General features: G+C 45.4%; 1 protein-coding gene across 2 annotated transcripts in view; it reads right to left on the reverse strand.

The window, feature by feature from the left end:
- MALT1 (MALT1 paracaspase) overlaps positions 1-10,152 on the reverse strand; it is a 37,720-nt gene extending 27,568 nt beyond the window's left edge. Inside the window, exons 1-4 of one of the 2 annotated variants that reach the window (XM_060280345.2) lie at positions 9,763-10,152; positions 6,666-6,832; positions 4,008-4,129; positions 2,757-2,907 (exon numbers count right to left, since the gene is read on the reverse strand). In XM_060280345.2, coding sequence (XP_060136328.2) covers positions 2,757-2,907; positions 4,008-4,129; positions 6,666-6,832; positions 9,763-9,920 — 598 coding nt within the window. In that variant the 5' untranslated portion in view covers positions 9,921-10,152. The remainder of the gene's footprint in view (positions 1-2,756; positions 2,908-4,007; positions 4,130-6,665; positions 6,833-9,762) is intronic. The other variant, XM_035100624.3, reaches the window with a different exon arrangement.
- Between the last annotated feature and the right edge of the window lie 4,894 nt (positions 10,153-15,046).

Genomic DNA, 15,046 nt, shown 5'->3' on the forward strand with positions numbered 1-15,046 from the left:
CAGGGTTATGCAGTTTTACAAACCCTGCTTAACAGCTAATCATGCCTTGACACAAATGTTGAACACAGACAGAATGGAGGACAGAAGAAGAGCCATGCTCTGATCTCCTAAGTAAGGGAAATGTTATGACTGCAAATCTTTTGGTCTCTATGGGCTCCTTCAGCTATAAATTCAATTAATAGTAATAAAAATTAAGAAAGCCAAACAGCCCTTGTGCCATATGACATCAAGACCTTCTTTTCAATTCAAACGAGCCCCTGGAAATGTAGCTATTTAAATTATCAGAAGGACATCTAATGTTAATAGGAATGGTCTGTAAAGATTGTAAATGTAATTTTTTAAAATCAAAGATAGAAACATATAGCATCTGAACTCTCCTCCTGGGCGAGTCTTATAGCACTCCCATTTTTTCTTAACTAGTTCATTTGAACATGCATAAATGCAAAAATCAGTGTAATGTCAGAACAGTTTGACAATAATACGAAATTCTCTTTTAAGATCAGGTAGTCAGAAAAGACTGAAGAGCATTTCTTGCACAAACCATAGTGCTAGGGGAGTGATGACAATAACATAAACAGCTAGGGTAGGACGGTTCATTCCAGGGTCATGGCCTGCTCCCTTGTAATTGCACTGTAGTTATTACTGTTTTCCTCATATGCATACTTCCCTGGTATGTTACACACAAAACACTATCGCAGTTGTCTGCAAAAATTACAATTATGTACTGCTTTATAATAGATTCTTCTCTGTGCAGTTTCAAGGTGGCTCATTGACCTTTGGATGCCGGGAACGCCATCAAAATTTCACAATTACGGAACAGTTTGGCATAATTAATCATAACTTTTCCAGGGTAGTGAACTATGAACTGGGAAGTACCTTAACCATATGAAACCAGAAGTGTAGTCTGGTGTCTGTGGAAAAAGGGAACCTGGCAGAAGAAAATGCTCATTACGGCTGTGGATGATTCAAGCAATTTTAGTGAAACCAAAACAAGGTCACAGAACATGATTCTCAGGACCTCCCCGGACAATCAATTTTCGGAGCAATAAATATACTCTTAGTTTTCCTTGTGGTGCAAGGTGGTATTCAGCCATGATTTACTCAGAGTAGACCCAGTGAAATTAATGAACATGACTAAGTTAGGTCCATTATTGTCAGTGGGTCTAATTTGACTAAAAATTAGCTGAATACCACCCACAGTGTCTAGGTGTGTAACATTTGGAAATGGAAAATTCCGCCTCAAATCCCCACTCGGCTATATAGTCTGAGGCAATGTTCTCTCCCTCCCTCCCTCCTTCTCTCTCCACCTTATCTCATAGGCTGTGAAGCAAATACACCATCATCTTGAGTTTCTTAAAGAAAAGGTAGCATATGAGAATAACAAATAATACAGTGTGCAAAGTCTAGACATCCTCCCTTCTGTTGCAAGGTATCACATTTCCCCTGCACTCAGTGAGCTATGTTTTGCTGAGGGGAAATGCAATTATTTCCCTTGGCTACTGCAATTGTCCAATTCATCTACTGAATGCTGACTGTAACAACTTTATCTACTCCACTATAGCTGCTTTAAATGTCCTGTTCTAATTGAATGGCAAGAATACTCACCAAGTCCTTAACTGAGTGGCAGTTTTGTGACATTTTGTGAATGTTTCACTTGTAGTTTTTCAGGGCTGTGGTTTTTTTTGGGGGGGGGGGTTGAACCTGGACGCTCCCCCTCTCAGTTTGGGAGAACATATCCATACTGAATACATATTTTTTGACAGAGGTGAACTATCTCCTCCCAATGCCTCACAACCATTCCATGAAGATCATGGCATCATACTATTGACTCATCTTCAGCCTGACCTGGAGATGCCAGAAATTGAATCTGGGACCTTCTGCATTCAAAGCAGGTGCTCTACCACTAATAGTAATAATAATAATTTTATACCCCGCCCATCTGGCTGGGTTGTCCTAACCACTAAGCTATGGTCCTATTTGTGTGTGTGCTTGCCTGCTCAAGCAGAGGCTGACTGGGGTGGGGAGAAGAATAAATCATGGTGGGATTATAGCAAAATATCACAAAAATGACTTTGGGACTTGCATTGACTGAGCAGCTGAATAAGCCCTAGATTAGGGAAGACCAAAAGAAACTGAAGGATAGGAGGGGATCTGAACATACACTTTAATTGTAACTCGGGCCCCATTTATGCAGCCAGTGGAATCAAATGGCTATGCTTTTTATAAAATGAACCACCTCAGGCTGCAGGTGGTGGCAAGTCTGAATGCTTCCCTAATGGGGAAAAACCTCCCTCCACAAAGAAAGCTAAGATGTCAGGTAAAGGCCACGCTCGTGACAAGCGACTTTTCATTATGTAGGGCATTTATCCAAGGGGAAACATTAACCCTCTGCACCTGCTAGGTGAAGTGGTAAGCCTCAGGAAAAGCATTTCCATTTGATTCTACTACTTATAGGAAGTGGCTGCAAGCTGAAACAAAGCAGAAAAAAGGGTGGGGAACGATCCTGTTCTCAAGACGGAGGCATGGGGAACAAAGGACAGGAGCACATGTACTTTCTGGAAGCAGGAACTATAGAGCAGGAGGAAAATTCCATCATCAGTGGCTCTACGCCGGTCTGAGACATTCTTCACAATCATTACCAAGAGAAGAAAAAACAGTAACGCGTAAGCTCCCATAACCCACTGGCCGCAAAGACCCAGAAGCATCATAATCGCAGCAGAATGCCTTTATTGTACGACGTATGTTTCTTAACTCACCATGGCAAGCTCCTTGGATTTCACAGACATCTAGCTGTGCCCACTGGCTGAACTGGTAAGTATAGTCACTGTTTACTCGGCATATGTAAAATCCAGCATCCTCTGCAGTTACTTGGTTGAGCACCAGTTCTTGGGTATTGCCACGTGGAACCTGAGTTAGGAACAAAAAACAAAAACAAAATGCAAATTGCAACGATGGAGGATAAAGCACGATGGAGGATAAAGCACGATGGAGGATAAAGCACAATAGTACCGGTACTTGTTTTTTTCATACAAGAACTATACTCAAAGATGATTATAGTTTGAACTTAACATATGAACATTAAAGGAGCCCTGCTGGATCAGGCCAAAGGTCCATGTAGTCCAACATTCTGTTATCCAAGTGGCCAACCAGATCTCTACCGGTATAGGAAGCTTGGAAGTGGGACCTGAATATCACAGCACTCTCCCCACGATATTCCAGCAACTGACATTCAGAAGCAAGCAAGTAGAGGCAGAATATAGCAATCATAGCTAAAAAAAGGTCTTATCCTCAAAGAATTCATCAAGAATTTCAAGCCATCCAAGTTGACAGCCTGTGGGAGGGAATTCCATCCTGTTCAGGGAATGCCATAGTTTTAATTATGCACTGTGCAATTAATTATTTTATTTTGGCTATCCTGGGTCTTCCAATATTCAGCCTCTTTGGATGGCCATGAGTACTAGTATTTCCAATTTGTCCACACCATTTGTAATTGAATAAACCTCGCTTTTTCAAAAAGAAAAAGGCCAAATGTTTATAGGCAAGTTGCTCTAATTCCCTGACCATTTTGGGTGCCCTTTTCTGAATCCTTTCTAGATCTACAATATCCTTTTAGAGGTGAAGCAACCAGAACTGTACACAACATTCCAAGTTTGGTCTCACCATTGGTTTGCAGAATGGCATTATGATATTAGCAGTTTTATTTACCAGCTAAGAATAATAACCATTTTGCTTCATAGTTTACAGTGGTACCTCGGGTTAAGAACTTAATTTGTTCTGGAGGTCCCTTCTTAACCTGAAACTGTTCTTAACCTGAGGTACCACTCTAGCCACTGGGGCCTCCCTCTGCCGCCGCGCAATTTCTGTTCTCATCCTGAAGCAAAATTCTTAACCCAAGTTACTATTTCTGGGTTAGCGGAGTCTGTAACCTGAAGCGTCTGTAACCTGAGGTACCACTGTACTTATCAACACTCCCGTTATTCCCAGAGCTCCCTCATAAGTTGATTTACCGCTTTGTTTTCTTTGAACCACTGATAATGAAGAAATGGATAACCAGCTGCCCAGCAGCTTAGCTTCACTGTCTGGCCAGATAGAACAGCTTGAGATTCTGGTTCTGCAACTATAATTATACCTGTAAAAAGAGGGGGGGAAACAAGCCATTTTTAATGCGGAAGATTAAACCATTTACACCTGATGTTTTATTATTAACATAATTGTGAATTGTTTGCAAGAAAATTTGAGAATAAAGTCCTGTTACTTCTTTTGTTTGACAACTCAGTGGCTTTTGATATCATTGTGTCAGCCGAACCCAAGCTGGAGGTTTGGTACTCCCAAGCAAACATGGGTGATAAATCAAGAACAAACCTTGACTTGGGAATCTCTCTAGAGAGAAACAAACCACATGGCCGGGTTCAGATGACATAGCAAGCCCAAGCCTCTGGTGTGGCCAGAATCACAGACTTTAAAGCAGCATGTTTGTTGCTTTAAACTGCAGTTAAACATTAACTATGGATTCACATGACGTATGAGCCGTGCCATGCTAGCTTGAACTTAAGAATTGCGGCTAGAGGGTAGTTAACTAGGTTCTTATCTCTATGCATGCCATTAAAATATTGTGAGAACATTGCCCATATTTTAGGTAAGGTAAAAGGTAAAGGACCCCTGGATGGGTAAGTCCAGTCAAAGGCAACTATGGGGTGCGGCACTCATCTTGCTTCAGGCCAAGGGAGCCAGCATTTGTCCACAGACGGCTTTCCGGGTCATGTGGCCAGCATGACTAAACCACTTATGGCACAATGGAACACTGTGACGGAAACCAGAGCGCACAGAAAGGCCATTTACCTTCCCACTGTAGTGGTACCTATTTATCTACTTGCATTGGTTTACTTTCGAACTGCTAGGTTGGCAGAAGCTGGGACAGAGCATCGGGAGCTCACCTCGTCACGGGGATTCAAACTGCCAACCTTACAATCGGTAAGCTCAAGAGGCTCAGTAGTTTAGACCACAGTGCCAATGAAGACCTTAAGCCAACAAAGGTGAATAAAATCACAGCAATGAATACTTTGACCTCTACATTTAGATGGTATTGGCAGATGGTCATTAAATTCAATTTGCTCTCTACACAGTGAAGGTTACAATGTCAACATATGCAAGCGGTATATTTCTCATTTGCATGGAATTTTGATGGGATTGCTGTTATAGAACTCTCAGAAGGAGCAGAGAATACCTGTTTTTATTCAGCACGACTGCAAAGTGGCAACATTACAGCCACATTCACCTTAATGGTCTGTGGCTGATAAGCAACCCCATTTTTTGTATATGTTGTTGTTGTTGTTTAGTCGTGTCCGACTCTTCGTGACCCCATCAACCAGAGTACGCCAGGCACTCCTTTCTTCCACTGCCTCCTGCAGTTTGGTCAAACTCATGTTCGTAGCTTCGAGAACACTGTCCAACCATCTCATCCTCTGTCGTCCCCTTCTCCTAGTGCCCTCAATCTTTCCCAACATCAGGGTCTTTTCCAGGGAGTCTTCTCTTCTCATGAGGTGGCCAAAGTATTGGAGCCTCAGCTTCACGATCTGTCCTTCCAGTGAGCACTCAGGGCTGATTTCCTTCAGAATGGATAGGTTTGATCCAGCACCATAATTCAAAAGCATCAATTGTATATACACCTTTGTATATACACAGATGTAAAGGACATACAGAGTAGCTTGAACTGACATAGCTAAAGTAATCAACCAGCATGGCACACCTATCTTGTCCTGTTGTGAAAAAAAATTCCATTCATGATTCACCCATCGCTATGGAGGGGGCATTTGCCTCCCTGCTGATGGATTCTCCTTCTTCCTCGCCTAGACATGTTTCAGACTATCCTCTTCCCCAACCAATTTTACTTTTAAAATGATCTGATTTCATTTAGATGTAAATTCTGACCCATCAGTTTGTATTTACTTTTTAATATTGAAGATGAAGATGTAAACAATCTCTGTATAGTGGACCCTTGGGTTACGTTACCTTCAGGTAACGTAACTTTCGGGTTGCGAATGTGGCAAACCCGGAAGTGTATTCTTCCAGGTTTCGCCACACACACATGTACAGAAGCGCTCTGCACGCCTCACGCATGCACAGAGGCGCCCTATCACACTGTATGTGTGCGCAGAAGTAGCACTTCTACTTGCGGATTTTTCGGAGTATGTATGGACCCGTGGAATGAATTACATTCGTATCCAGAGGGTCCACTGTACTTCACTCATTTATAGTCAGTTTCGGTTTAAGAACGGACTTCCAGAACGGATTAAGTTTGTAAACCAAGGTACCACTGTATTTGTTCTTGCTGCAAGAGACTAAAGTGGCTACTAGTCTGGAAAATGTTGCACTTAGCATAAAAATAGCCTGACTCTGAGTCTGCACATGTAGACCTTTAAAGTCTCCTTCCCAAGAGGTGAAGAAAGCTTAAGGGACTTTGATAGCTCCAAAACAAGACAGGTAACTGGAAATGGGAGGAGAAAGCTGACCACTCACCCTTCCTTCCCTCCCAGTTATGATTTTAGCCTCCAATATTTTCTTGCCTGTTGGTGGAAGCCTTCCAAGTTCTGAACCAGCAGAGCCAAGCCACTTTCCAAATTTTCAACATAAAGCATAACTCAGATTTAGCAGAACCATAAACTCACTTGGGGGGTTGAGACACTGAAGTGCCTCAGTGTGTTCTAAGGCCTGCAGCAATTCTGTCAGCTCCAACACAGTGCAGCCTCTCTCTCCCATTAGCTGAAGAAGACTCCAGCTCGGACTTCCTTCGGGCTCCAGAACTTGGAGAGAACACTGTTCCAATTCCAGGGAACTGCAAAGAATCATAATATATAAAAAAGAAAATATTTTTATATTTATATAATTATGAAAGGTAAAAAGGTAAAGGACCCCTGGACAGTTAAGTCCAGTCAAAGGTGACTATGGAGTTGCAGTGCTCATCTCTCAGAGCAACGGGAGCTCAACCCGCCATGGGGATTCAAACCGACAACCTTCTGATCAGCAAGCCTAAGCAGGGGTCAGCAACCTTTTTCAGCCGTAGGCCGGTCCACTGTCCCTCAGACCATGTGGTGGGCCAGACTATATTTTTTTGGGGGGGTGGGGAAGAACGAATTCCTATGCCCCACAAATAACCCAGAGATGCATTTTAAAGAAAAGCACACATTCTACTCATGTAAAAACACGCTGATTCCCAGACCATCTGCGGGGCTGCATTGAGAAGGTGATTGGGCCACATCCAGCCCATGGGCCTTAGGTTGCCTACCCCTGCCTAAGAGGCTCAGTGGTTTAGACCAGTGTTTCCCAACCTTGGGTCTCCAGCTGTTTTTGCACTACAACTCCCATCATCCTTAGCTAGCAAGACCAGTGGTCAGGAATGATGGGAACTGTAGTCCAAAAGCAGCTGGAGACCCAAGGTTGGGAAACACTGGTTTAGACCACAGTGCCACCCACGTTCCACTATGCCACTGTGATATGACTATGACTAATTAGGGGACTAAAAACCTTTCTCCCCTAGAACATTCCTCAAAAAAGGGTTCTGGCACTAGAATGTAAACTGAATGTAAACTGCCCAGCTATTTATATCAAACACTTCCTCAATACAACTTCTCAGTTCCTTTTAACAAGAACATGACCCTGTATTCACAGTGATGTCTTAAGCCCCAAATTCTATGATTCTACTTAACTCTTTGTCTATAATATTCCAGCTTATCATTAGCCTCATGTCTAGAGAGGGTATATTTACTTTGATGAAGGATTCACGAAATGTTACCGGTATGATACCAGCTATCTCCCAGTATCAGAATACTGTTCCTCACAATTTGACTATCTTGGACAACAGAACAAACTGAAGTGGGAAACCTGCCACCCAGAGGCTACTACCGCCCCCCTGGATTGTCCCAGTGCCCTCCAGGGGGCGGTATCATCCACTTTGGGAAACACTGGGCTGGATGATCCTCAGAGTCCCTTCCAACTCTATGATTCTATGAAATTGTTGAAATAAATACACTGCATTGCAGGGGGTTGGACTGGATGCCTCTTGGGCATAGCTGCCAAGTATCCCGTATCCGCCGGGAAAACCCCTTTTTTCTTACTGTTTCCCGGCGGTATCCCGTTTGGCGATAAATCCCGGCATTCTCCCTTAAATTCGCTTCTTCCCGGCGGCCATTTTTCTGGTGCCGCTTTGCCCTTCTATGGGCACCAGAAAATGGTGCCGCCGGCGCCGGACGTCGCTTCCGCGCATGACCGGAAGTTGCGTGACGCGACTTCCGGTGGCGCTTCACCCTTCTATGGGCATCAGAAAATGGCGGCGCCGGAAGTCGCTTTTACGTGTTTCCGTTCTTGCGCAGAAGCGACTTCCGGCGCTGGCACCGCCATTTTCTGATGCCCATAGAAGGGCGAAGCGCCACCGGAAGTCGTGTCACGCAACTTCCAGTCATGCGCGCGCTGCCGATCCCGGATCTTTACGACCCGGACTTGGCAGCTATGCTCTTGGGGTCCCTTCCAACTCTGCAATTCTATGATTCTATTAAATGCAATAATTGTGCTTTAGCTGCTTGTATTTTTTATCATGATGGGTTCCTTTGGGAAGAAACATAGAGTCCAAAATGCTATCCTTTAAATGCTGCCTTGATTCAATAACCCATTAAAGGAAGCCTAAAGGATAGTCACTATGGCTATGTTCTACCTGTACTGTCAGGTCTTTTCCCCCTCGCTCGAAGTTTTCTATTGTTCTACTTATACTGACGGCTTTTCCAAGATCCACCTGAAAATTATTTTTATTGGAATACTTTGAAATAAGCTTAGACATGACAGCTCAATAGCACACACTTCTCTTGTGCTATTTAAATATTAAAAGGGGGAAATGTACTGAAAATTATTAATATAGTATACCAATTTTAGCATGCCTGAGCAGCTGGGCAGATAAATATATAGCTACACACACACCCCTCAAATTAATTGCAACATTGATTTTAGATTCGGCCACTGTTGCAACCCTTCCAGTTGCCTAATTTGATTTATGCTTTGTCCATTCATCAAGTTGCCCATTCATTTTATGAAGCCATGCATTCCTAAAAGGGACAGGTCTTCCATGGCGAAACACACATACCGTGTTGTAAATCATTCCAGGAAACTTTCCATTGCAGATTCCCCCTCCCCCATTTATCACTTCTTTCGGCCCTTAGAAACAATGAAGAGGTTTGAGATAAGGGGGAGCTCCTGGTCCCACCTCTTGAAAGCCATTCTATTATTTTTGTCATTATAAATCACAGTATTTCCCAATACTCTTTTACACGTCCACCACATTTGAAAGGTTCTTTCATATGGAAAAATTCCTTCAGTACCACCTTAAAGACCAACTAAGTTTTTATTTTGGTATGAGCTTTCGTGTGCATGCACACTTCACCAGATACTTTCATATGCACACTTTCATATGGCTTAGCCTTCTCTAACCCGCTCTTAAAAGCTACGCAAGCGGGCGGCCGTCATGTGGCAGCGAGTTCCACCGTTCAAAATGTGTGCGAAGAAGCACTTTTCTCGCCCTGCTCGGCCGAGTCTCCTCATCCAGCATCGCTGGGGGGGACATCTTCCTCCTCCTCCCCAACCCACCGCGCCCACAAACGGGTTTCAGCCCGGTCGACGAAAACTCCTGTGGCGCCCGAAAGCCTCGCAAAAAGAGAGGCCTGCCTTTCCCTCGACGGCCTGAGGCACCAGCGAGGTCTCCTCACCCCTACACCTGCTCACCTCAGCTTCACGCCGCGGTGGCTGCCGGCCAGCTGCGCCAAGTCCCTCCAGCCTCTGCCCGGAGCCGCCCGGTCCAGAGAGCCGCTCAGCCTCCTCAGCAGCGGCTCCTCGAGGCGGTGGATGGGCAGAGGGGCGGCCGGCGGCAGCGACCCCGCCATGCTCGGGAAGCGAAGGGGCGGCGGCAGCCGATAGAGGAGGCTAGTCCCCTCAGAAAGACTTCTTCCCTCGGACTTGCGCGCAGAAAGCGAAAGGGAAGCAAGGCGCCGCGAAACTCCGAGGCGCTCAGGAAATCCCCGCCCCGTCGTAGCAGGAAGCCCGCGGAGGCCCCGCGCCGGAGCCTCGCCTCGTTTCTCCTCAGCCGCCCGCCCTCTCGAGGCTGTGGGGAAGCCAGCCGACACCGGGGCAGGCCGCGCGACGCCGCTGCCTCTCCGAAATTTCGCGCGCCTTTCCCGCCCTACAGAGGGGGAGTTCGTGTTTGCCAGGTTTGGGAGGGAGGCACCTGTGTGGCCCCTCTTCCCAAATCAGGCCTCCTCCTTCTTTGCTGAGGGGTGCGGGTTAATGCGTGCATATTTGTTATTATTTTATTTTCATTTACCTATCTCTCTAGCAGTGTCCCGCCTTTCCTGCAAGGAGCTCAAGGTGCCGTGTTGGTGGTAGGAATAATAGCAATAGTAATAGTAATAATAATAGTAGTAATAGTAGTAATAATAATAATGCATTATAGGTTTGGACCTGTGCAATGAAATGTTGCAGAGTGCCATGCTTTCCTGCTTGGGCCATTTTTGGATATGGCAAGACTCAATGAAGCAAGATTATGCAAAGTCTGATGTGAGACAGATAACACTTGCCCCACGTTTAGTACTGTACATTAAGACATGAGTGTAGCCATAGGGAGGGGCAGCTGCTGCCCCCTAAAAAAATCAATAAAAATACATAGCAAACTGAGGTTCTGCCCCACCCCACCCCAAACAAAAGGCCTGCCCTCCCTAACAAAAATCCTGCGTTCAGACCTGCTAAAACTCTGCAATACATAGCCCGCTAAAATGCAATAGATGAAGCAGATTTCACAGCACCCTACTTTGCTATCTTCGGTGGTTTTCCTTCATATGCTTAAATATGTACTCTGATCCTTAACACCTGCCTACTCAGATGCAAGTTCTTTGAGTTCAGTGGGACTTGCTCCCAGTTGAGTGCATGCCTCATGCTTCCACTCCCTGCTGCCCCTTGTAGGATTTCAATGCCCTGCTTCTATCCTCAGTGTCTTTCCATGTCAGCATACAGCCTCTCAGCCTGCAAAATTGCCCTCCTTGAAAATGGGACACAGTTTCTTGGTAGGTTCTCCTCCTGCCTCAGCTCTCCTTCCATCTGACTTGTTCAGCTCCGATAAAAAGCTTTTGTCTGGCTGGTTCCTGGATTGCCATCTAGTTGTGTTTTTTTTAAATCATATGGTTCTGACTCTCTTGACTTCCTCACAACTAGTTCCAGATTCTCCTTCTACCCAGTACTTCATTTCTAATATTAGATGTCCTGCGTCTTAAGACTGGCCTGGTTCCAACCTTCTGACCTGGAGTCCTCTTCAGCTATCCTAGATGTGTGTGTAGTTAACTTAGTTGCATAAGAAACAAACTTTTCTTATGCTCGGTGGTGCAGTACTCTCTCATTATTTCATATGCCCCAGCGCAGCAATATAGTAGTTTTCTTTAAAAACAAAACAAAACATTGGACTGAACTTCTGTGAGTCCTTTGCCACACTTCATTAGTTCTTACATACAACACTGATGACTTGATTCACATGGTGAAGACGGGAGGGACCCAGACCGACCTCTTCACCTGCGGGAAGTGCAAGAAAAAGAACTGCACCTACACCCAGGTGCAAACCCGCAGCTCAGATGAGCCAATAACCACTTTTGTTGTGTGCAATGAGTGGGGGACCCACTGGAAGTACTGCTGAGATGTCCTGGACCAGAGCATCAGCTGCAGTCACCAACGCTGGGCCGGATCTCTGTCATACATTCCCCCACCACCGCCAGCAACTTTTGTACTGTTTTTGTGGCCGAGTTTGCTTTGTGCTCCGTACATCATCCAGAGGAGAGGAGGTCCCGGCTGCCTGCACACCTCTGGAAAGAGCAGCAGCCAGGGTTGGAGGCTGGGAGGGAACCGGATGGAGAATTTGTGTGGACTTGAACACCTTTGGAGTTTCTCATCCTGAATCAGTATTTTGTGAGGGTCTGGAGCAGTATTAAACATTTTTTAAAGAAAAAAAACCACTGATGACTTCTCTCTCATGTAAACCTCTAGGAACCATTGCAGTCCTTTTGTTCACAGAGAACTCAGTTCCAGCACCTCTCAGGTGGGCACCATTGCCATGGTAAGAGAACAAGGAAGGCGTTCTAGAAAAATAGTGCTGCCTTGATTATCACTACCACCCGTTTCCAAATACCCTATCTTTAAAAAAATCAAGTTGTATTGGTTCCCCATTTATCCCTTTGTAGAGACAGTGGCTATAGCATTTCCCCCTTGCTTTCTGGTTTCCTTCATTTCCCAGGATACTGTTGTCCAGGGGCGTAGCCAGGATGAAAATTAGGGGGGCCAAGGGGCAGGGGAGGGAGGAGGGGCCACAGTGGGGCAAGGAAAGCTCCCTTCTCCCTTGCTGGCTGTGGGGTGGGCGGAGGGAAAGCCAGGCAACCGCTTTGTGCGGCTCTGGGGCTTTCCCTCCACCCACCCCACAGCCAGCCAGGGAGAAGGGAGACGGCACCGGGCGGCAGCGGAGCAGGCTGGCTAGCGGCCCTGCTTCTAGGGGGGGCAACTGCCCCCCTGCCTACGCCCATGCTTCTGTCCCACTGGGGAGACACCTGCACCCCTCTTCCTTCCTTTCTCTTGAAGAGCTGTTTCTGAATGCATGCAGCTTGATGACCTCATCTGCAACTAGGGGAGAGGAAAGGTGAGGGAAGAAAATGCATGCCCACTTCTCTAAAATTGTTTCTGGAAGTTTCTGGAAGCGAGCGATGTTGTAATAGCAATGAGCTGTTCTCCTTAACTGAAAAGAGAGTGCTGAGAAACTCACAGGAAAATCCATTCACAGAAATGCCGTCATGAATCACTTGGGTGGGAGGAGACTCTTGTGGTGTCATCCAGCCCAAAACTGTCACACAGATTTTGGCAGCTTCTCTGATGGAGTTACAGCACATGATTTGCTGCAAATAATCCTGGGAACTGTAATCTATTAAGGGTGCTGGGACCTGTAGCTCTGTGCGGGTTAAATAACAGGAAAACCTGCACAGACAGACAGACAGAGGGAAAGGGCATTTGGGGAACACATTCATAATAAGGAAATGGATGCCAAAAGTACAATATTGGGCAAACATGACAGTTTCAAAGTTGTAATTAATGTTTTTCAGGTGATGATAGCAACCAAGTGTGTGAATTAGCAAATCAAGCACACTTCTAATCTGATCTCATTTTTTGACAGAGTTACAAGCCTGGTAGATGAAGGGAATGCTGTGGATATAGCCTATCTTGATTTCAGGAAGGCCTTTGACAAGGTGCCCCGTGATATTCTTGTAAAGAAGCTGGTAAAATGTGGGCTAGGCAATGCTACCATTCAGTGGATTTGTAACTGGCTGACTGACCGAACCCAAAGGGTGTTCATCAATGGCTCCTCTTCATCCTGGAGAGTAGTGACTAGTTGGGTGCCACAGGGTTCTGTCTTGGGCCCAGTCTTATTCAACATCTTTATCAATGACTTGGATGATGGTCTTGAAGGCATCCTGAGCAAGTTTGCAAATGACACCAAATTGGGAGGGGTGGCTAATACCCCAGAGGACAGGATCACACTTCAAAATGACATTAACAGATTAGAGAACTGGGCCAAAGCAAACAAGATGAATTTTAACAAGGAGAAATGTAAAGTATTACACTTGGGCAAAAAATTGAAAGGCACAAATACAGGATGGGTGACAACTGGCTTGAGAGCAGTACATGTGAAAAGGATCTAGGAGTCTTGGTAGACCACAAACTTGACATGAGTCAACAGTGTGGTGCAGCAGCTAAAAAAGCCAATGCAATTCTGGGCTGCATCAATAGGAGTATAGCATCTAGATCAAGGGAAGTAATAGTACCACTGTATTCCGCTCTGGTCAGACCTCACCTGGAATACTGTGTCAAGTTCTGGGCACCACAGTTCAAGAAAGATACTGACAAGCTGGAACATGTCCAGAGGAGGGCAACCAAAATGGTCAAAGGCCTGGAAACGATGCCTTATGAGGAACGGCTTAGGGAGCTGGGTATGTTTAGCCTGGAGAAGAGAAGGTTAAGGGGTGATATGATAGCCATGTTCAAATATATAAAAGGATGTCATATGGAAGAGGGTGAAAGGTTGTTTTCTGCTGCTCCAGAGAAGCGGACACGGAGCAAGGGATTCAAGCTACAAGAAAGAAGATTCCACCTAACCATTAGGAAGAACTTCCTGACAGTAAGAGCTGTTCGACAGTGGAATTTGCTGCCAAGGAGTGTGGTGGAGTCTCCTCCTTTGGAGGTCTTTGAGCGGAGGCTTGACAGCCATCTGTCAAGAATGCTATGATGGTGTTTCCTGCTTGGCAGGGGGTTGGACTGGATGGCCCTTGTGGTCTCTTCCAACTCTATGATTCTGTGATTCTATGATTGTTCGGGCACTAAAATTTATTAGTGTGTCAGATCTTTTCAGCACCTTGTGGATTTCCCCCTTAAATTTAAACAGTATGATGGGAGTACATCCAAAAAGCCAATAAAAATGTCCACAGAACATGGCATTTAAACCATATTAAGTGTGCTTCCCCCCCCCATATTTCCATTGGGACAAAAACAAAATATCATGGGGTGCTTTTTAAAAGCTTTGTTTAGTAAATACAAGTAAAATAAAGGTAAAGGGACCCCTGACCATTAGGTCCAGTCGTGACCAACTCTGGGGTTGCGTGCTCATCTCATGTTATTAGCCGAGGGAGCTGGCGTACACCTTCTGGGTCATGTGGCCAGCATGACAAAGCCGCTTCTGGTGAACCAGAACAGCACACGAAAACGTCGTTTACCTTCCCGCTGTAGCAGTACCTATTTATCTACTTGCACTTTTACGTGCTTTCGAACTGCTAGGTTGGCAGGAGCTGGGACCGAGCAACTGGAGCTCACCCCGTCGGAGGGATTCGAACCGCCGACAATCTGATCAGCAAGCCCTAGGCTCTGTGGTTTAACTCACAGTGCCACCTGCGTCCCTTACAAGTAAAATAAGCATGCTAAATTAGATCACTCCTTA

Source organism: Zootoca vivipara, chromosome 10 (assembly GCF_965207765.1).
Source record: "Zootoca vivipara chromosome 10, rZooViv2.hap1.1, whole genome shotgun sequence".
NCBI lineage: Eukaryota > Metazoa > Chordata > Lepidosauria > Squamata > Lacertidae > Zootoca > Zootoca vivipara.